Source organism: Aptenodytes patagonicus, chromosome 1 (assembly GCF_965638725.1).
Source record: "Aptenodytes patagonicus chromosome 1, bAptPat1.pri.cur, whole genome shotgun sequence".
NCBI classification, from domain to species: domain Eukaryota; kingdom Metazoa; phylum Chordata; class Aves; order Sphenisciformes; family Spheniscidae; genus Aptenodytes; species Aptenodytes patagonicus.
Window position 1 is genome coordinate 52,584,384 of NC_134949.1, and position 21,993 is coordinate 52,606,376.

General features: G+C 36.4%; 1 protein-coding gene across 1 annotated transcript in view; it reads left to right on the forward strand.

The window, feature by feature from the left end:
- The window catches only part of CFAP54 (cilia and flagella associated protein 54), a 119,164-nt gene that overhangs the window by 36,560 nt on the left and 60,611 nt on the right, over positions 1-21,993 (forward strand). Inside the window, exons 21-29 of the mRNA XM_076328672.1 lie at positions 3,129-3,302; positions 6,537-6,629; positions 9,066-9,251; positions 10,275-10,417; positions 12,984-13,131; positions 14,131-14,286; positions 15,887-16,009; positions 18,163-18,306; positions 19,685-19,781. Coding sequence (XP_076184787.1) covers positions 3,129-3,302; positions 6,537-6,629; positions 9,066-9,251; positions 10,275-10,417; positions 12,984-13,131; positions 14,131-14,286; positions 15,887-16,009; positions 18,163-18,306; positions 19,685-19,781 — 1,264 coding nt within the window. The remainder of the gene's footprint in view (positions 1-3,128; positions 3,303-6,536; positions 6,630-9,065; positions 9,252-10,274; positions 10,418-12,983; positions 13,132-14,130; positions 14,287-15,886; positions 16,010-18,162; positions 18,307-19,684; positions 19,782-21,993) is intronic.

Consider the following 21,993-nt stretch of genomic DNA (forward strand, 5'->3'; position numbering starts at 1 on the left):
ATGATCTTTCTTTCTACACTTAATCAAGTAGACTTTGCAATTATGAACCTATGCCTTGCCAAAATGCCATGCAGGTTTCCTTCTCCCCATTGCAACCTTCAACATCCTTCTTTTTCCAAGATCTGTAAGTTGTCTTAGATTACTTTGGCTGGTGATGATGACATGGACTTAATTTTATGCCTATTAAATAAACAGTTTAGAAGTTGGAGATTTTGGAATTTATTGAGGCTAAAAGTAGATTCTTCATGGGCTCATTTTGAAGTCTTTTGAAATCAATGGGAGTCTTTCCATTGAGCTTTGTACTAGCATCTGTGCATGAAAATTGCCTTCTGATCAGTGGGGCATAAAGTTTCTTTATAGCCTGTACAACAGATAACAGAATCTGCAATTCTCACTATATAATATATGAAGAAGTATTTTAAACAAGAAGTTACTAGAAAGTGTTTTTCTTTTAAGTGCTACGAATTTGGAAGCATGATAATTAACACACATATCTTTCATGTCAGAAGAATGCAAAAATTGGATCAGAAAAGACATACACTAAAAATCTCTCTCATATATTTGTAAAATATATGGCATTTATGAATATAAGATGTAGTGATATGGTATGAAAGTTGTAACTGTAGTCACCAATGAAGACTTACAAGCAATTCCCAAGAAATGTGTGGTTATCCCAAACAAACGTTTGCAAAGGCCTTATACTGACCTTCACTATATTTTACTTCTGTGCACTTTTCACAGAGAAAGATGTAGGTAAAATAATATAATATATTTGCAGCCAGTTGCCAGAAAATGTCATAATTAACTTTGCCTGGACAAACTTAGCATGATCTTCTTTGATATTTGTACTATGATGAAATATTTAATTATATGCTCAATTAATTTTCCGCCTTGAGGTGGATGGTGCTGACTTCATGAACAGCAAATCCATACCTTTATTTTCATGCTTCTGTGTAGAGGATTTTGCCTTTTTTATCGTAGAACATCCAAGAGGTCTATATAGAATTACTGGTATCTTCTGGTCTTTTCTACTGTACTCAGCACAATATGATATGTCTGTTCTTATTACGCTGCAAAATAGGAAAGCAGTTTATTTTTTTGAAGAAACATACAAATAACCTTTTCTCATGCAGTAAACCACCAGACAGGTATGGAAGCTTCTGAGTCATATGTGTATACTCATCTACATCACACTGCTTAACTACTTGAGCTACTGTGTACCCTTCATTTTTTTAAATTTCTGTCACAGTTGTTTCATTCTTCCTTCATGTCCTATATGTCTAGTTGGACATCCAAGTCTTTACAGAATTGGGTACACTGGTAGTTCTTGTTGGCCAGCTGTAAAATTGAATTAATGTGATTAAGCTAATAACACACTGCAAGTCTGTGGCAGAGGCAGGGATAAAATGTGGTTTATCACAGGGCAAGTCTGTGGCAGAAGCAGGGATAAAATGTGTTTTTCTATAATGACATTTGGCTTCCTCAGCCATAAGATTATTCTTTCTCCTCTTGCAACACTGCCACATTTATTATATTCCAAGTTCTACAATTAATGAAGTATAGGTCACACATTACCACTCTCATTCGTGACACTATCTTTATCAAGCCTGGGAGAAGTTCCATCTTTGCACTAATAAGAAATATGTCTGCAGAGAAGAATGAGTCTGTGATTCTTTTAATTAAAAATTGTATCATAGTACAGTTTACCATAAAGAAGTATAATTTTTAAGGAAGCAATGAAGTTTCTAATAACCTATTGCAAAAGTTGAATGGTTGTGTGAGGGAAAGAGTCACTCCGTATCTTGTTCTTTATCTTATATTCTTCCTTAAACATTTCTCACTAGGGTGGATGCAACCCTAATCTAAAGGGGGAGGGAGTGGGGTGAAGTGAGGGGCTGTGCAAATGATGAGCTATGTGATGTGATTAAGCCTTTATTAAATCTTAGCTCCCCATTTCACTACAAATCTGTGGCTAGTTTTTGGTCATTTTTGGACATGAGATACAAGGCTTATTCAGTCTGCGATCTGACCTGGTATGGTTGTTCTTACAGCCTTATAAATGTATGAGGACAGAAACAAGGAACTGTTAAGGTGCAAGATTATAGGACTGTCACTGAATAACCAATAACTTGGGATTTTCTTTTTCAGTTGATCTTTCAGACTCAGTTCAGCCTAAATTCTTGGTCCAGTATATGGTACTAGAAGATTTCAAATAAAAACCCTAGCTGTAGGAATATATCAGCTCTCTATTCTCCCAAAATAATGTAATTTGTCCAAGACATCCCCGATCTCTTCATCTCTGGGAGCTGGCCTTTTTGGCTTTGATTTGCACTGGACAGCTGCCACAAGTAAAGATATAAAAGTACTAAGTTTTTAATATTAAATTTCCAAGTTAAGTTTCTCTTATCCTGACAATGCAAACAAGGTGAAGAAACCTACCAATTTGTCATTCAGTCCAGTAAGAAAAAGATGTACCCTGATCACCAACCAAATGGCTACCTAATCACTATGTGCAGCAGGACCCCACATTTTTGGAAGACACTAACAGACTGTCAATCAGCTCTCAGCTCTCTCCAGCTAACCAGGGGAAGTGGCCTAGCCCTACTTTTTCCAGGCCTGTGTTCTCCTCCCTTTCCTTTATTTCTGGACTTTATTTCTTTTCTCTAATTCTGGAGTACAGAAAATCAGTCTGACCACTTCCACAGTTCCTTCAGAAATTCCATAGATTAGGTCTCCAACTCTCTCCTAAATAAGAGTTGATATCTTTTTTGTTTCTTGTTGGAGCTAATCACTGGTTGCCACTAATTGCTAATCAACATTATTTGTGATCAGTCTCTTTTTTCCTATAGGTTCTTCCAAAATTGTATATGCCTCAGCCCTGCCTTTTTCATATGCAATCCTGCATTCCCTTTATTGTACATTGTGGAATTAATCTGTATATGTAAAGCTTACACAAAGTACCATTCATCCTAATTTAGGATGTAAGATCATATGAAAAATCTATAAAAAGTTTTCTACATAGCAGTGAAGTTTTTATAAGATCATTTTGAAAACCATTTGTAAGTGTTAAATCTGTCTGATTGTTATGTTTTAATAGTTTTTCCCTTTTGTTTTAATTCAAATCATAGGAAGCACTAACATTAATTGAGCAAGTTGAAGCTGAACAAAATGCTTTGTACCACAGTCTCAAAGAAGCTATGAGCAGCAAGAAAAAAAGCAGGACTCCTCCTCCTCCTCTATTACTTTCTAGATCACATTGCTCCATGACATTTAAACCAGCCCCGTTCTCTTCAGATGTTCAGGTAATGTTTTTCATGATGACTGTGTAAGAAATAATTAAACGATACACAAGAGAGCAAAAGTTGTTTCAACAGTGCTATATCATCACAATTTTCTCTGTTGTTCTTGAGAAGATTATGTTATTCTGACTTAATTAAGTATGCTTTTTTTTCCCCCTGTGAGTGAATTGTGACTCACTGTTTTGATCTTCACATTTGCACGAAACTTTCTTCATCTCATGCAGCATGTTCCTTGGTGTTTCTGTCATATACCACTTATTTATTCTACTTGTCAAAAGCTCATTCTTTTGTTTAGGGACTGACATACTCCTAGTTACCCTCTGAAGAGATGCAAGGCTGTTGCATTATGTGATGCAAGAAAGCATCACGCTGAAGCCTCTGTTAATGAAGTGCTGAAGTGCCATAGTTCAGGTGGAAAAATCTACCTTCTGTTGAACGTGTAGAATCACAGAACTACTCAGATCATAAGGGATTTTAGGAGAGTTCTCTAGTCCAACCTTCTGCTCAAAGTAGGGTCGGCTGTGAGATTAGACCAGGTTGCTCAGGGCTTTATCCAGCCAGTTCTGAAAACCTCCAAGGATAGAGACTGAACAGCTTCTCTGGGCAACCTGCTCCAACAGGGCAACCTGTTCATGGGGAAAACTTTTTTCCTTATGTACAGTTGGAATCTCTCTTCCTTCAATTTAGGTCTATTGTTTTTCATCCTCCTACCATGCACTACTATGAAAAGCCTGGCTATATCTTCTTCATCACTTGCTTGGAGGCACTCAAGGGCTCCTGGTAGGTCCCTTGAAGCAACCTCTTCTCCAGGATGAATAAGCCCAGCTCTCTCAGCCTCTTCTCACAGGGCTAGTGCTCCAGCTCCCGACCATCTCGGTGGTTCTCTGCTGTAATCACTCTAGTTGTTCAACATTTCTTGTTAGAATGATTGGGGGCAGGAGGGAAACTGGCCATGGTATCTAGATGTAGTCTAATGAGTACGGAGCAGAGGGGGATAATGATGTTCCTCAATCTCCTAACTGTACGTCTGCTAATACAGTTCAAGATGCTTTTAGGCTGCTTTGCTGCTATGGCACACTGCTAGCTCATGTTCATCTTGCTGTTAGCATGATGTTAGCATGATCCCCAGATGTTAGCATGATCCCCAGATGTTTTCAGTGCTGCTTCCTAGCCCATCAGTCCCCAGCCTGTATCCTTGCGAGGGATTCTTCCTTCCCAGGTGCAAGACTTTGCATTTGTCCTTGTTAAATTTCATGAGGTTCCTCTTGGCCCATTCCTCTGGGCTCTCTAGGTCCCTCTGATTAGCAATCCCGCCCTCAACAATATCAACTGTTTCCCTCAGTTTGGCATCATCTGCAAACCTGGTGGGTGTGTGCTTACTTTCTTCCTCAGGTCATTGCTGAAGATATTAAACAGGACAGGTCCCAGGATAGTCCCCTGCAGTGCTCCACTTGTTACCACCCTCTGGGTAGAGTACGAACCATTAGCAACTACTCTCTGAGTCTGACTTTCTAACCATTGTTTTACCCATTTATCTGTTCACACCCCCCATACTGTATCATCCTAACTTGGATATAAGAATACTGGGAGACAGTGTTGAAAAAAATGCCATGCCAAGGTCAAGGTAAACTCCCTCCCCCCTCCCCTGCAAATAATTTTGTCACAGAGGCCAATCATGGCGGTGATCCATCATTTGCCATTGGTAAATCCATGCTGACTGTTCTAAATCACCTTATTCTCCTTCATATGTCCAGAAAGGGTTCAAACAGGCTGAAGTATGAAGAATTCACTAGCTGCAGTCTTCTTGAGAGAGAAATTTTTATAGTGATTTTGCAAGCTTCTTCAAAATAACGATTTGTATAAAACCAGTAGAAACTCAAATCTTTTTAATAGTGGTAAGAATGTTTCTGTGAACAGTTGTTTTATAACTTGCAGTTTTATTGCAGTTTGATTAGTGAATTTCAAAGAAATTAATGAGGGAAAAGTTCTTCCTTTTTATCCCTAATGAACATAAAAATAAATTCTTTAAAGTCTGGTAGTTCATGTGGTTTAGCATGTGTTAATACTTCATTTTGTTTGATACAGGAGAGTGCATGTAACATATTGGGCCACTAGGTGGTGCAATGTGATTATTATTCTTCTAATTTGAGCCCAGATATCCTAGAATTTTTTTTCTAAAGATACGCATAGCTGTTGAGCGGATATGAAGTTATTGTTTATTAAGAACTTATTAACTGGAAATGGATACTTAGGATTTAATTAGACATATATAGTTCTTGTACTAGAAGACAAAGTATCTCTAAAATTTCCTGATCTTAAAGTTGCTCACTTGCTGAAAATAATCTCCTCTATTTCAATATCGCCTTCTGAAAGACAGTCAGGATTCATTGCAAGACAAATTATGTGTATTACAAGAAAAATGAACATTTTAGCTGCACAGAATTTTTATATGTTGAAAAATGACCTCATCTGCCAAACCTCAGGCCTGTTTAAATGTCTACTGAAAGTAAATAGACTTCGTACAGTTTTTAGTAGAAGAAGTTTAATGCAAGAGAACTTCATCAGATGCATAACTTACTGAAATCCATCTGCCCAGTTCTGCAGAGATGAAATCAAAATTAGTTTCCATGTTTGATCTCAGTGGACACGGCTGAGCACTGATCCAGGAATGCATGCTCACATTCTTCCTTGGTTAAAGATACTGAAAAGTGTAGATGATATGCCCAATGAGATCAGCAGCAGCTCGATGGCATTAAAAAAGCATTGATTTCAATAGGAACTAAGAACATGGATTATTTAGAAAATATTAGTGCATTACTTCATATCTGCATTTCTGTTGCCTGCTTTTAAGGATCTGTCCTCAAGTAGTTTGCTGAATCAGAACCTGATGTCAACTTTAGAAGAATACCATTGCAAGGATCCAATAAGGGATCTAGATGACTTTAAATCTACAGGATGACCTACAGAGTTTATGCTTTGGGATAGGTTTGAGGTATAGGGTAGCTCAAGGTAGGAGATGGCATAATGGAGAGTCATCTGCTTTTATTGCCATTGTAGTCTATTTAGTTCTTCAGCTAAATCAATTAATTAATGTTTCTAGTGTAGTTAGACTGTACTTTTTTATAACTAAGGTTTTTTTTTCAGAGATTGTTTTCACAAAATTAGTACATTCCACATTAGGCAAAGGTTGGAAATACTATTATGTATCAACTCATTTTGTTCTCATTTTCTTCAAAGGTTTCGTGGTACAGTATTTTGGGCTGTGTAGCAGGAGGAAGTAATATGAAAATAAGGTTAAATAACAATAAACTTCCAAATGCAGGAGAAGAGGTAAGACAGAGGTAAAACTCCTTTAGGTCATTCTCTCTTCCTTTAAAAAAACCCAACTTTCTAAATGTATACATCTGACATCATCTGACATATTTTTTTAATCCGGTAACTGGCCAAGCCTTTGACAAACCTTTTGATCTTTATTTTAAGCAATTGAAATTTTGCTAGGCTGAAGGCATACCAAAAACCAAAAAAAAATCTAGGAACCTTTTTTGAATAATGAATTAAATGATTCAAAAGCTTCATGTTAGACAAGTCTCAGTCTATTCTGTTATAACTCTGTTTTTTAAGCAACTTCTAAGAAATACAAAAGGAAAAGGAAGTATATGATGCATTTATAGAGTGTGCCTCAGACACTACTCTTTCCAGGGATTCAAAAAAAGAGAAATTCTAAACAGATATAAAGTTTAATATTTTTCTTAATTGTGTAACTTCTATCAACTATTTCTTCTTAACAAGACCTTACCTTACTTAATTCTGGCAAGATGATAATATAACTCCTTCAATAACCTTCATGTTCAGACATGATTGTCTTCTAGGTTCATGTGCTTTCCCTTTCATGCTGTGAACATGTGGTATGACAAATCATCCCACACATCTTTGATTACTTATGACTGATCATGTGACTGTGTCAGTACTCTTTTATATTATTCCTTCATTACAATTTGATGTTTTATTTTCAGAATTTGTTTTGGTTTTTTTGTTTTGTGTTAGTGTAGTGTTTTCCTTTGGATCACATTCTGATGTTCCTGCACAGACTGCACAGAGTTCTGTTTTTCACTCACTTACGCATGCTATTACACTGTCCACCTGAATGACGACCGTGATCCATCCAAATACTCTGCATCCTGGGTTTTAAGAAAGGGGCAAAAAGGCTTCAGCACATTCTCTTCAGCAAATTTTACTGTAGTCTCAGATCTGAGTGATCATTTTTATGTCTGGAAATCTTCTTCATGAAGAGTTCTGTTCTTTGCAGGGCAGGTCTCTGTTTTGCATTGTGACAGAAGAATGATCTCAACCTCTTTTGCCCAATGTTTCTAGCTTTCCTGGTTTTGTGAGCAAGCTCTATACTAACACTGATAGACTTGTCTTCGGTGATGGAGAGGAAATCTTTCCCTTTGCGCCTGTTCCCCCTATATCCTCCCTAAAAAGGAAGGTGTATAAAAAGAGAAGGTGTGTGTAGCTGCTGGCAGTAGAGGCTTTGATGTTATTCTTGATATTCTTATTATCAAATCCAGAGAATCAAGCTTCCTGCAATGTCCAGTGAGCTAATTTCAATATACTATCCTGCTCCAGGTGAATTAAGTGTTTCATTGGAGACTGTCACCCCACTGCTAGCTGTCTTTCTGTGAACTTGCTGCAGTCCATCCAAGCCACTGACTGTCTTAGCTCTGGCAGGCATTAGAGATGCACAGACCTGAGGTTAACCATATGCCTCAGCAATGGAACTTCTGGTTGCTTTAGGATATGCTTTTGCAAAATGCTGATCTGCAGGCAAAGTCACTATCTGCCTGCTCTATGGAAAAGGTTTAGCATTCTTGGTGGTGGCATGATCTATCAACTTATGAACATGAGAAAAGCTTGCTCTAAAGGGATACTACAGACTGTCTTACACTAATTTCTGGTCTGCTGGTTCAGGAATCAGCCCCAGCATTTGAAGGGATTTCTGTTGTTCAGAGGTCTCCTTATGAAGGCCAGACAGTATGTGAATACGAGCACTGTGTTGATGATACATTACAATGATCTTGTTTCTCATGTTGTGCTTCAGTCACTGTGTCAGTTGTTTGTTGTTTCAAGACCCTAAAACTTTCCTTTGTATAAGTTGTCCTGGTTATGGAGGGGAAGGTGGAAAGGCCTGTTAGGAGTGAGCCGTGATGTTAAAGTGCAGGTGGGCAATTACTTGAAGGAAAAATGAAGAGAAGATCTTAAAAACACGTTGTTTGTTTCACAAACTCCAAAGTCCTGTTAATGGTGCTGAGAGGACCTGAGACATCCTCTGCCCATATCTAATACATGCACGTGGCATGTATGGAGGAGAGCTATATGCTCTTTCTCTGGAAGCACAGCTCGGGGCCAGAATGTTTCCAGCTCAATGACTGCAAGCATGCACACTCACAGTGTGAATGTGCAAATGGACAAAAATGTCTTAGAGAAACTCCAGGTCCTGGTACTTAACTGTTTTCTTAGGTTATGTGCTCTGTATACTCAACTGCATTCCAGAGAAAATGGGTACTTTTTTCCCCTGTCATTTCATTGTTTTCTCATTGCCTTCAAGAACCTAATATTACGTGGAAATATGACATGTCTGTTAATCTAGGTTGTACTTTGATTGTATCCAAGACCGTTAAATAATTTATTTAACAATAAAAGTTTAGAAATTGAGATTTGTTTTTGTTATGTACAGTTGGTGTAACTAGAAAATACTTTTATTGATAGATACCAGCTGATGGGAAAAGCCTCTTGGAAATACAAGGCTTAGATCCCAATGAGAAATACATATTTGCAGTTGCAGCATATTCTTCTGATGGAAAACTTATTGGTGATGCCATTGGAGAAACGACTAAACCAATCCTTGCTTATCCACCTATTTCTACTACTACTGTTCGAGCCTATCTAACTCAGGTAGGGTTAGAGCCTTTGATAATAAACACATACTTTAATTTGGTTGTAATTACTTGTTTTCACTGGTAGCTCTAAAACTTCTTCTGGTAAAAACTCAAGACTTTCTTGCCAAAAGCTTTATAAGCACAAATCACAATTTTAACATAACGAATGGTATATTTGAGTAACTCAATTCATAATTCAAAATTATTGGAAATTCCAGTTTAAGGGGAAAGATACCTCTCAGCTAGTTTTCTTATCCCTGTTCCTGTTTTGCAGTGTGCATTTAACTTCTTTCTTCTTTTTTATAATTTATTTTTTTATTTTTGTGATTGAGACCAAGTGCTAGAAATCATCTTATTAGTCATTACAGTATGGGATGAAAATGTGATTGAATTTACCAGGTATCAAATCCAACCATTTTCATATTGAAATTATTTTTGTAGTGTCTTGTGGAAGACCACAAAGGCTCTGTCAGACCTTTATCATAATTTTCTGTATTCTTCATAAAGAAAATTTAAAACAGATTGTGGTATGGAGAAAAGTGAAATTGTCTAGCCCTATAGATCAGATCATGGGGAACAGTTAGAAGATTTCCTAAAATCTTCCAGAGTAAGAAGTATCCACATGAATTTATGCCTACTTGTGCGGCTCCATTTACATCCCATTATCCGGAGCAGCAGGGCATTCTGCAGTATTAGCAAAAGTAAAATGAACCTAGATGAAATAATATGCCTTCAAAACCTGCAGCACAATACCTGTAAAGTATTCCACAAAGGGCTGTTAGATCCTTGGTTAACAGTCAGGAAACTCTTCTGCCTTCTCTGATGCTAATCCTGAAGGCAAACTAATATTAGTAGAATCAGATTGCTATTACATGTGTTTTATTCAAATATGTCAGAATATTCTTACGGAAATGGTAAATTTACATGTTGAGGGGGAACGTTAAAACCTTTCATTATACTATAATCACATTTGGCTTGGTTATTTGATGAACGTGGAAACTTGCTAAATTTTTTTTGTTGGTGGTGGTTTTTTTTGTAGGTAGCCTATCAGACTGGCAACTATACATTAGCCAGAGAAGCATTTTCACCAGTGTGGGATTATTTTGTTTCAAATTCTTCTCCACTGCCTGCCAATGCAGCTGTTATTTCTGCAAGTAGTAATTTGACTATATCTGAAAACAGGTAACTGGCGAAAACAAAATTAAAATAATAGTTAACTATAGATGTGCACATTTTATTTTAAAGAGTACCAGGTTGTGAAATTTTGTTCAGACTTGCAATATGAAAAACATTCTGAAAAAAAAATGTGTGAAATGTGTTATAAAAATATAGTGTTTTATAATTAGCAGAGGATTTTTTTTATTTATGGAACTGCTAGTATTTACACACCTAATTCTTTATAATGATTGTTTCATTAAGATAATTGGGAAACATTTATAAAGTGGCTATTAATTCTGTGTGATGCATTTTCACATGCACAATATGTAATACGTACTGGGTTCTTGACTTTCCAATAAAGGGAGCAGTAGAGTTCAGAAAGCATGAAAATTTTGTCAAGAACACCACCCAAAATGGGTAAATGCTTGCTAATTTTGTTTTGGGGTGGCTATATAAATCTGCCAATAATCTTTGAATATACTAAAGTGCTTTAGAAGAGATATTTAAAATTAATTCATTTATAAATAAATTTCAAATGTTCAACCATAATATTAAAGGTTTTTCATGATGACAAAGCCCAGCTAGAAATTTTGCGGTTACATTCACTGAAATTCAATAAAGCCAAATGGAAAAATAAATCAAAACTTAATTAATTCCCAGATAAAAGAGAGAGACTTGTATGAAATAATAGACATGAAATAGTAGAATAAAAAATAATAGTTTTAAATGTTAGTCAACTGGTTATAATTTGATAATGAATTAACATCCAGTATAACTGAATACAAATCATCATCTTCATTAGTGTGGAATTCTTTTTAGACTAATTCTTTCATTAGGAAAGTTTTGGCAAACTTGTGGAGGAGGTATGAAAAAGGTTTGCAGCATCTCCGTTTCAGTTTAACAGATTGGCTTAGTCTTGAAACCATAATGACAAGAAGCAACCTTATTGCATGTGTGTTAATAGTTCTTGAATGTTTCAAGAATTAAAGAAGAAATAAAGAAATCAAGATCTTTGTTTCAAGAAATAGATATTAGGGGGATTTCCTAAAAGTTTTTTCAGAATACTTGCATTTCCATTTTACAGACAGAATAACCGGTAATCAGCTTTTCTGAGACATACAATGTAGCTAGCATTTTCTCTATATTGTTTTGATATACTTGCATCAGAGCCCACGGTTTTCTCACGGTAATGCTGTTTGGATGCAAGCAGGTAGTGTAGGCTTGTGTGTGCTTTGAATCCTGTTACAGGAGAAAGTAATGTGTCTAAACGTACTTGTTATTTGGGGCTCAGCCAGACCACTGGTGTGTATCCTGTCTGTCCTTCAAGTGCCACCATGTGTCTGATACTAGGCATACAAACTGACCAAGGGTCTTGATGTTACATGCCATAAGAGCATTTGGGATTTACAGGCAGTCTGTGGACTGTATTGATGCAGGCAGATAATCACTAGACATCCTATTTCATGACTATGTGGATGTTTTAAATCTATCGCTGGCCTAGGCAACAAAGCAGGAATGCAAGTCTGGTCATTGTGCTATCTTTTTTCCTAATCAGTTCTTTTTTTTTTAAACACATACAGCTCTAGAGATAACATTTGAATGAAGCTACTTTCAGATAAATCAAATGAAGACAGAAAATGTTAAATAGCTGTGCAAAGCAGTTTCAGGGATTTTGCTTTTCTGACAGTTAATGTCCAAGCCTAATTTTTTTTTTGCAATTAATATGGAAGAGTCTCAAAGCTGCAGTATTGGATCTGAAATAAGACAGTTTCAGTTTTACTGATCGGTAGCTAAGAAATAAGATGGACTAGCTTGAGAGTTCATAGGAAAAGAGACAGTAGAGGGAGCTGGAAGGAAAGGAAACCTCTTGTTTCCAGCCGGAAGCCCTGCTGATGTCTTGGTAATGTCAAGTATGTGAGTGTATCTATTTGATCTTCCTTCTTGAGTTTCAGTCTCTTTCAGGAAATACAGTCGAGGACAAGGAGGAATTTATTTCTTATACTTCAAAATCATAGGATTTTTCCTGTAACAAAAATATTTAAAAAATATAACAAGGACAAATGCCCCCCTACCTCCAGGGAAGGAAAAAAAAACCCAAAACAAAAAAGCAGGCAGAAGAAAAGAGATTCTTTTGAGACTTGTAATACAAGAATCAGTGATGAAAAGGAGTCTGTTACTAATACTTATTAATGGACTTCACAACTGCATGCATCATTGTCAGAATACAGACAAATAATGTGTAAAAGAAGACAGTTAAATAAGCTGTAGCATCCCAAATTTTCAAAGAAAGTTCAAAGTAAGTTTCACTGGATTAGGTGAAACAACTAAGGAAAAGCTGTCTTAGGATACTAGAAGGTGGACAGCAATTTGAAAAGGAGTCTTATCCCTTTTATTTATTTTTCGTTAGAAATTTTAAGCAGTTTTTTCAGTTTTATGTATAAATCTTATTTCCAGAAGTAGCTACAGTAATCCTTTTTGTCCATCGTTCTAAAATTAAAGACTGCATTTTAATATAATGTAGTTTCAGGCATGCGATATCTGAATCATCATTAACATGCTTTTACCATTCTTTTGCTTTTTTTTTTTGTAGGTTACGTTTTGAAGCTGTATCTCAGACTTCTCCTATTACCTTGCACCTCTTTCTGAGGAATATATTTGCTGTCTGTGACATTAATGTCATGGAAGGAGCACTCTTCTGTGATTCCATCTGTTCCAATGAGATACTTTATAAGGAACAAGTATGTGTGGCTTAAAATAATATATTGGATTTGATTTTACTTTTTGATCAGCTTTATTTCATCATTGCAAGATAAATGTTGCAATGTTCTAATCCTATTTACAGAATACTTAATTTTCTGTGAGTTACCTGGTCTTCCTTTCTGAAGTATTTTAGTAGCTGTTGGTTATTTTGTATCCTGGTGAAAAGATGGTTTCTGATTCAGTTATTGCCTAATCCAAAGCCCAGTGATTCCAACTGAGGAAGGATTTTCCTTGACTTCAGTGGTGGTAGACTATAATTTAAGAAATAAGTATAATCACTGTTATTTTTGTCCTACTAAGATGCACATTGGATTTTTAATTTTAAACATTTCTACTATTTAATACATACATTTTCATTAATATTGAACTTCTGACAGGGTTTCATGGTTTTAATATACTAAGCTTCTTTTGTCTTATTTCAGACTTTCTTACAGTATAATGGCATGTTAATGACACAAAAAACCTTTCTTTTTTATTTGGATAGTCAAGCTTTTCCTCCTGTATTATTAAATTCCTATTCCACTCTTTCTTTGCTGAAGTACTTGTCTCGTAAAAATGTGAGCAGTCGATTACTCAGTGACTTTACTGGATCTGCTCACCCATGCAAGGACTGCAGCAGATAACTGGAAGGGAAAGGAAGGGATTTTTATCCTCCCCTTACCTACTCTGAAAGGTTAGCATGTGAAATTTCCACTCCACATGGAATGGAGATTGAGGTTGTTAACCAGGGTTTGTAAATTATATGGGTAAATTCAGAGGGCACAATTAGGTCACGAACAATTGTTTCCTTTAGAATCATGAATAATGTTGCATTTGTTAATATACTTCTAACAGGTGTCAATGTAAATTAATTTTTAAACTCTTATTTGCTGCTTACACTGCTTTTTAAACTGCAATAACATCTGCCTTCTTTCACTCGCAAATGATTTAAAACAACAGAATTCATATTTGAATCAAAATGTGTTTTTCTTTTACAGGTTGCTAGATTAGCAGAATGTAAAAGAATGACTGTGGCAATTGAACTTAGCAATTGGTTGAATGATGCAAATTACACCCTGCAGTCTGTTGTACAATGTTATGGTCTCCTTGCTCCAATTATTTATCACAAGATTTCTTCAGTGCCAGTAGTTCAGGTGAGAGCATTTTAAGACAAAGCAGCTGGCATCAAAGTCCTGCAGTTATAGCGATTAAAATTAAACTTATAGTGGAGTGTACAGTGGGAGAGCTAAATGTCTAGGCTTCGAGTTCTTAGTAGCTGCTCAGAGAAAAGCCTTTTATGGTTTTATGTGTTCCCAATGCATATATGTTCTGTGTAAGCTGCACAGATTCTGCTCTCAGAGATGCTAAAGTAACTGCAGAATATTGATTGTTTCTTCGGGATGATTTGTTGGTATTTTTAAACTATAGTAGAATCTATGATGTAACTTCTACTTGAATGCTACTTGCAGATGGCAATTTTGAGGAAAGAAAAGCAGCATTTGCCTATGGCTTTTTTTTGGAATGTTTGCTTCATATACAGTTCTCTCTTCTTCTTAAAAAAAGAAGGCTATACAATGTTTTGATAATGCAGTCTTTAGTTTTCAGGCATGTGCTCCTTTCCAGAAGCAAGCACCTTCTCTTTGAAAACAGAGTACCTGAATTCTTTCCTGCCATTTCCGAAGCAGCAGACATGTTTTTTAGATTCAGCAAGGATACAATAGAAACATGCAACTTTTTCCCTGTAATTAGGTAGTTTTGTCAGGCGGCAGCAGTAATAGCATGTTCGCTCTATGAGGAAGGATGAGGTGACTGCAGTGCAGGCAAGGCACAGACTAGCAGCATCTGAACATGGCAGACAGAGCAGGGTGTTGGTAAGAGGATCCACTGAGAGTCCAGAGAAGGTGAAGTTATTGGGCTGGCCCAGGGTCCATCCAGGAGAAAAAGTCAGGAGCTGCAGAAGTTGGAGCCAGAGACTGGAGACAAGGCTACAACACAGGTCCAAGGTCCCTCCAGGAGACAGAACTGAAGACCAGCATGACAATACCATAGATCAAGCAGGGACTGAAGGCTTGTGTCTGAGCTTACTTGGGACTCCTGGGCTCCTGGGCAGAAGTGTGAGAGGAGGCCCCAAGTGAGGCTGCTCAGCGAATGACTATTGGGGCACTCAGGGCCCTGAAAAGTTTTTAGGAAAAAAAAAAAAATCTGTTTACACACAGGGATAGCCTCTTGCTTAAGACGTTATTGGCTGTGATGACCTACTAAAGGCGCAGCTAGCCACTAGAAATGGCTTCTGTTTCAGATTTCCTAATTAAAGGGAACAATAATTTAGTCGCATGTCCTTTTCATGTCTGATAGACAAAAATGGGGGAAACATTTTTCTTTCATTTAAAATTCTGACCAGCTCAATATATTTTTAAGCAGTCCTCTACTAGGAGTATGTCATCTCACTGAATTAAGCATTCTTTGATTTCATGTTAATTAAATTAGCAAAAATATCCATCATGTATCTGTAATTTAGTATCTGTGATTTTATGTGAACATGTCGTTTATTCCAAAGGGCTGTGGTTGAAATCTTGACACCGTTAAATTCAATGGAAATTTTATTATTGGCTTTTGTAGAGCTAGCATTTCATACTATCCGTTAGATTTCAAAGTATTTGTAAAGTTCACCATTAAATACAATAGGCTGTACAAAGGTACAAGCTCTAAGTGTGTTGCAGACTACAAACTTTGTTTTAACCCTTGTATTTACAGATCCTCATTAAGTGCTTGGCTGTCCTTCAAGAAATTCCAAGTGCTACTTTGCAGAGGAGGCAGGCAGGATGTTATGAGAGTATTCAGCATATGATAGCTTGTACTTCATTTTATACAGCAAAGGTATGGTGTGTATTATTGTGCTTACAGCTTAGTTTAAGATATAGCTCTTGTCATTTAGAGAATAAAAAGATTTAGTAAGCTGGCCTTCAGAGTGATATCTTAGAGAACTGGCACTCTTAAATAGTAAAGGTATAGAAATATTTATTAGTATCTTTGTATCAGTACATTTTATATAATAATGACATTTTGACTTTTTAATAGAATTGAGAATTTTCATTTCTTCAGAAAATAGACTGTAACTATTAGTCCATGACGTGAAATCTGTATTTTATATCATTGTGTGTATTTTTACATTTAAGGTAGTACTATTTTCAATAAGGCCTATATATAATGTATAAATTTAAAAGTTTATTTACTGCAAATAGGCCATATTTGTAGTTTTAATCAGATTAGCATATCTGACTTATTTGCTAATTAGATACAAGAGACTTTACACTATTTAGTTCCACATGCTGGCAGGAACATAAACACCTTGACTTTTAACCATAATACATATCTGTAGATCACATTTATGATTCAGATACTCAATCTATTTAGTGAGATAAAGAGAAATGTGGTACCAGTAGGATTTTTTTTCCTCAGGTGTAGAGACAGGCTAGAGTTAAGTACCCACCATGATAAATGTATGATGCTGAAAAAGTCAGCTTTCCTCTAGCTTTGAGTGCACCTCAGCTAAGAGCTCATACTGAAGCTGAGCTGTGGCTGATGCTTTGAGGGATTCCCCTGTGTTGGTGATCCTTCACCCCGGTCTTTATAGGAGCTGGATCTCTGTGCTCACCTCACAAGACCAAATCAGTGTCAAATATCCTTAGAAGTGCACTGCAAGGAGACCCAGTTTTCATTCTTTCTATGAAGATGAGTATTTTAAGCCTTAGTGTTGTCATTTTCTTTGTATTAATCAATTATTTCATGGCTGTGAGGGCAGTGTCAGGGCACAGAGAGGGCTGGGGAGCCAGGAGCCGAGGGCAATGCCACGGCCGGCAGGGCAGCACCTGGCAGTCAGGTTCAACCAGGAGTCCAGATCATTGGGTGAGTTTGTGGTGACGAGGCAGGTCTGAGCTGAAGCTGGGAAGTCAATCTGCAGGTCAGGATCAGGTCTGGTGAGGGTAGCTAGGGTCAGACACAGCCCAGCAGGCTGGTCCATCGTGATGGGAGCAGTCTGAGGTCAAGCTGAGGAGTCAGTCCATGGGTCAGGTGTCCAGACCAGTGGATCCATTGTCAGGCCCAGGCATGACTTGGAGCACGCTGGAGACCAGCATTCCTACCACACAGGAGCTGGCAGGGACTGTAGGCTCAGGCCTGAGCTGAAAGGGAGCTCCTGGCCCCATGGGGGGAGGGCCCAGGTGGAGGCTATCAAGGCCAATAAAGCCTATTAAGATCCTTGAAACCTTGATATAGTGTTTGTTTGGTGTTGGATTCCCCAGCTAAATGACTGTCTGCTTGTACTGCTGATTTTTTTTTTTTCCTTACAGATAGCATTTCAACAGAATAGCAAACAGAATGAGTGAATTGAAAATACTTTTGATTAATCCATGGTATATGGTTTTCTGTCGAGTTACAGTCAGGCCATGAACTGTATTTATCCTTAAGTAATCTATACACTTATTTTGTATCCCAAAGACAAACACCCTAACGTGAAGTTACCTTGCATATAGTAGAAGCACTTTGGCCTTTAGAGCTCTATCTAAAGAAGATAAAGCCATCTAAAAACATTCCCTACACTGTTCATTCATAAATTCCATAATTTTAAAAATAAATTTCACCACTCCTTTCGCTAATACAGTTGGGATTTTCAAATGTGCATTTAATACCAGAGAGGTAAATGAGGATCATTTAGTTACCCTTTATATTCTTTGACAGCAATACTGCCTAAGAGCAGGGAGAATGTCAATCACAGCAATAGATACTTCTGGTTAAATCTTTCTATTCTCTGAGGAATAGGTTAAGCAGAAGTAGAACACATAGATAACATATCTGCAATTTCAATTATTTTACAGGTCTATAGTCCTGTTTTTTTTATGAAAGGAAACTTAAGTATTGAGTAATTAATTTCTATTTATAATATTCATGCATTTTGACAATTATAAGTAGACAATAATGAAACATTACATGTTATGCAAAACAAAAATATATAACAGATGATTCTTTAATAGGTACTACGTTCATGGAAAGAATATGAACTAGCAGTAATTATTGTTAACTATGGGAAAAAATTGTTGGATTCCTCACCAACAACCTCACCCTGCCTGTCAGGAGCTATGAAAACTGAAGAAATACACACTAACAAAGAAGTTAAAGTAATTGCTCTGATTTTTACTTTTTCTTTTCTCTAAATACTGTATTCTATTATTTTGAAGACAACATTTATTAACTTTTTGTTTTAGAAGTGATTCTATGGAATAAGAGTTTTCTTGTAGAATAAGAGTTTCCCAAAGTACAGCTGAGAGGCTTCTGTTTAATTGTAGCCATCTTTGTTAAGACCAGTTGCAGATTGCAGTGGGTACAGGGTCTCATCTTGTTGAACTGGAGAGGGGTTAGCAATATTACAGTTCAGAGCCATGAGGATCCTGCAGATATTTATACAAGCATCCCTAACTGATCTTCACATAGTTTCCAGGAATGCTTTATTAGACAGAAAAAATAATTAAAGAATTTTATCAGTAAAGAATAGCAAAAAAATCCTAAATAATGTAGAAACTTAGCCTCTCATTTTGTGTAGCAGCTGCTTCAAACTGAGTCGTAATAAGAGAGTGACTTGGGAATTGTGTAGACTGAAAAATATTTTTCAATGGAGGAAGAACTTTCAACCTCAAAGACCTTAATACTTAAATTACAAAGAGATGCAGCAGGTTGTGAGGATTTCCTACAACTTAGAATCAGAGTAAAGTGTTGATTCTCCATTCTTTTCTGTCTGTTTTTTTCTTTAAATAATTTTATAAGAGATTTTACTGGAGAGGAGATTTGAAAAAGAGGTAAGAAAGTAGGAATAATGAGAGAGGAAGAAAGGAAGCAGCGTGAGCATGAAACTGAGATATATTAAAGAGAGGGACAAAAAGTCAGTCAGCTTACAGGGAAGGATTTGTGTAAGAAAATTTGTAGGACACTGACAGGATCCAGGACAAAATTTTCTCCATTGTTTATTGCTGAGTTTGTGTTAGCTGCTCCCAGGTTCATACCAAAAAAGAGAAAGGAATCTAAGATCATAGAAACAATATAATATCTTGAGCCAAGTAGGGCTGACTGAAAATTACATTTTCACCGAAGTGAAAAAAAGGAACTTTCTTTCCAGAGGAAGATTTTTATTTCTGTAGGCAGTAAATAATCTACAAAATATTATTTTTTCTGGAAAACAATATATTTTGTCAAACAATCTGTTCAAATATGTTGTTGTAGTAGCATGTGGGACTTCCCTAAAAATTTATTTGGTGGCAGAGCAACTCCACTCACTCCCTTGGAGATTGATCAAGAATGAATCATGGCCAGGTTTTTGAAGCTGTACTAAAAAATCTATGAACACCAATTTTATTTTACCTGAAAAGAAAAATAAGACAGTATTGATGAAATTATCAGGTATAGAATTAGAAGACTTGGGATCTAACCTCAACTCCACTGTTGACCTGGTGGTTTTAGTTAGGTAAAAGCTAAGTTTTCATAAATAAGTATTGGATATTTCAGACCACTTCTGCAAAGACATCCCATTTAGCTGCAATGGAAAAAGCAACAGAAAATCTAAGTGCTCTTGAATCAAATCTCCTCAGACTGACAAAACCAGGTGGGTGTACTATTAAAACACTTCTTACCTTTTCCTATAGAATTTTCTATGCTTTATTTGTAAAAATTATTTACCTAAGACGTACTTTAATCTCATATATCTTCCATGATAAATCAACCAAAATCCTAGCTTCAGTGATCTTATTTATACCTGGTAGTGATGTGTAAAATGACATTTATTCACCTTTTTCATCATTTCCACCAAAACACTCATTCCTTCTTAGAAAGGAATGGTCATTTTTGTTCTATTCTGTTCTATGGTCTATTTTTGTTCTATTTTGTTCTATTCTGTTCTATTCTCCCAATCCCTGTAAATTGGGTTCCATGTTATTTAGGCTTACTTTATTTTCCTAAATCAGAAAATGCAGTGGCAAAGACCATTATCCATTTATAGCATGTCTTACTACCCTACCAGTGCTAATGACCACTGCAGGAAATTTTAGTGGAGAAAAGGCTTCCTGAAGAAAGTTAACAGAAATTGTCCTTTTTGTGAAGGAATTTAATGTATACTAGCATTTAAATACCTTGTAACTCAGGAATGGATATATCAACTTTAAAATATCTTAGTGTCTGGATTAAGCACAAGAATTTTCAGGCTAATAGTTCTGCCGAAGTTAGATGAATTAATAATTAGGACTTAAAAAGCAAATTTGTTTAGAACTTAAAACACAAAGCCACTACTGATTTTTTTTCTGTTACATTTACATGGCATCTTGTACTCCTTGGAGCCTGGATAGAATAATAAAATAATTTAGGTTGGAAGGCATTTATTCCAACCCCCTGGTCAAAACAGGTACAATTAGATCAGGTTGCTCTGGGACTTGTCCAGTCAAGTTTTGAATCTTTCTGAAGAAAGAGATTTTGCAACCTTTATGGGCAACCTGTTCCAATAGTTGACCACCCTTATGGTTAAAAACTTTTTCTTTATATCTATTTGGAATTTTCTAATTTCCAGCTTCTGTCTATTGCCTCTTGTGCTATTAGTGAGGACACTCTGTCTCCACATTCTGTATTCCTCCTATTAGGTAGGTATAGACTCCTCTTAGCCATCTCTTCTTAAGACTGAATAAACCCAATTCTCTCAGCCTCTTCTTGCTTTGTCACGCACTCTAGCTCCTTATAATCTTGGTGGCCCTTCACTGGACTTACTCCAGTATGTCAGTGCCTTGTACTACAGTGTCCAAAACCAAACACAGTAATCTAGATGTGGTCTCACAAGTGCCGAATACAGGGGAATAATCACTTCCCTTGACCTGCTGGCTATGCTGTTTCCAATACAGCCCAGTATGCAACTGGTCTTTGCTGCAAGGGCATGCTGTTGACTCATGTTCTAATTATTGTCCACCATCTCTGTATATGGTGGACATATATATGACATATATAAGACATTTCTGTCTTAGAAGAGAAAGCATTTCTGTAATAAATAGGATAAAAAGAGTGATGCAAAAATTCCATTCATCTGTGCACTGATTCTTCATTTTTTGCTGCTGACACTGATGCCTGCATTCCTGCAGAACAAGTTACAGAATGAATGAATTTTGTAAGTTAATTGAAAAATTACATTGATTACTTAATAAAATGATGTTCCATTCTTACTTAATAGAAAGTTAAATTAATGGGTTGATCAGTTAGAGAAGATCAAATTTTCAGTAATTGGCAAATACTTGATGGCTGAAGTCTGCTGCGTTGCTGAAATAGCATATTCATCAATAAGTTTCAGGATACAAATTGAAGAGGACTCCTTAGCTGAGGCCATGCAAAACAAATAACAAAGCTTACAGCTGTCCTTACAAATATGTATAAGTGGTTTAGGACAACGTGCACACCTGTAGGGCATGCTATTAAAAATATTTTAGAAAAAACCTTGTCATAGGAAATCCTTAAAAGTGGATCAACACTTAGCATTCCATTGATGATAGTCTACAAGAAAAATGAAAAAGAGATGAATCTGCCTCTTTCATAAGAAACTGAGATAAACAAAATATTTCCTACACAGTACAATTTAAATTACGAAATTTCAAATGTTTTCACATTTAAAAATTTTTGGGAGGTATTATTCTTTGTGAAAATGCTCATTTGAAGCAGTATATTTTTGAACTTGTCAAATAGGAGAGAGTACTAATGAAGGGTGTGACTTGTCCTAAAAAGAAAATAAAAAAAAAATCTCCTTGTCCTGCTGGCTGTCCTATTTAATTGGACATTTTTTGCATTCA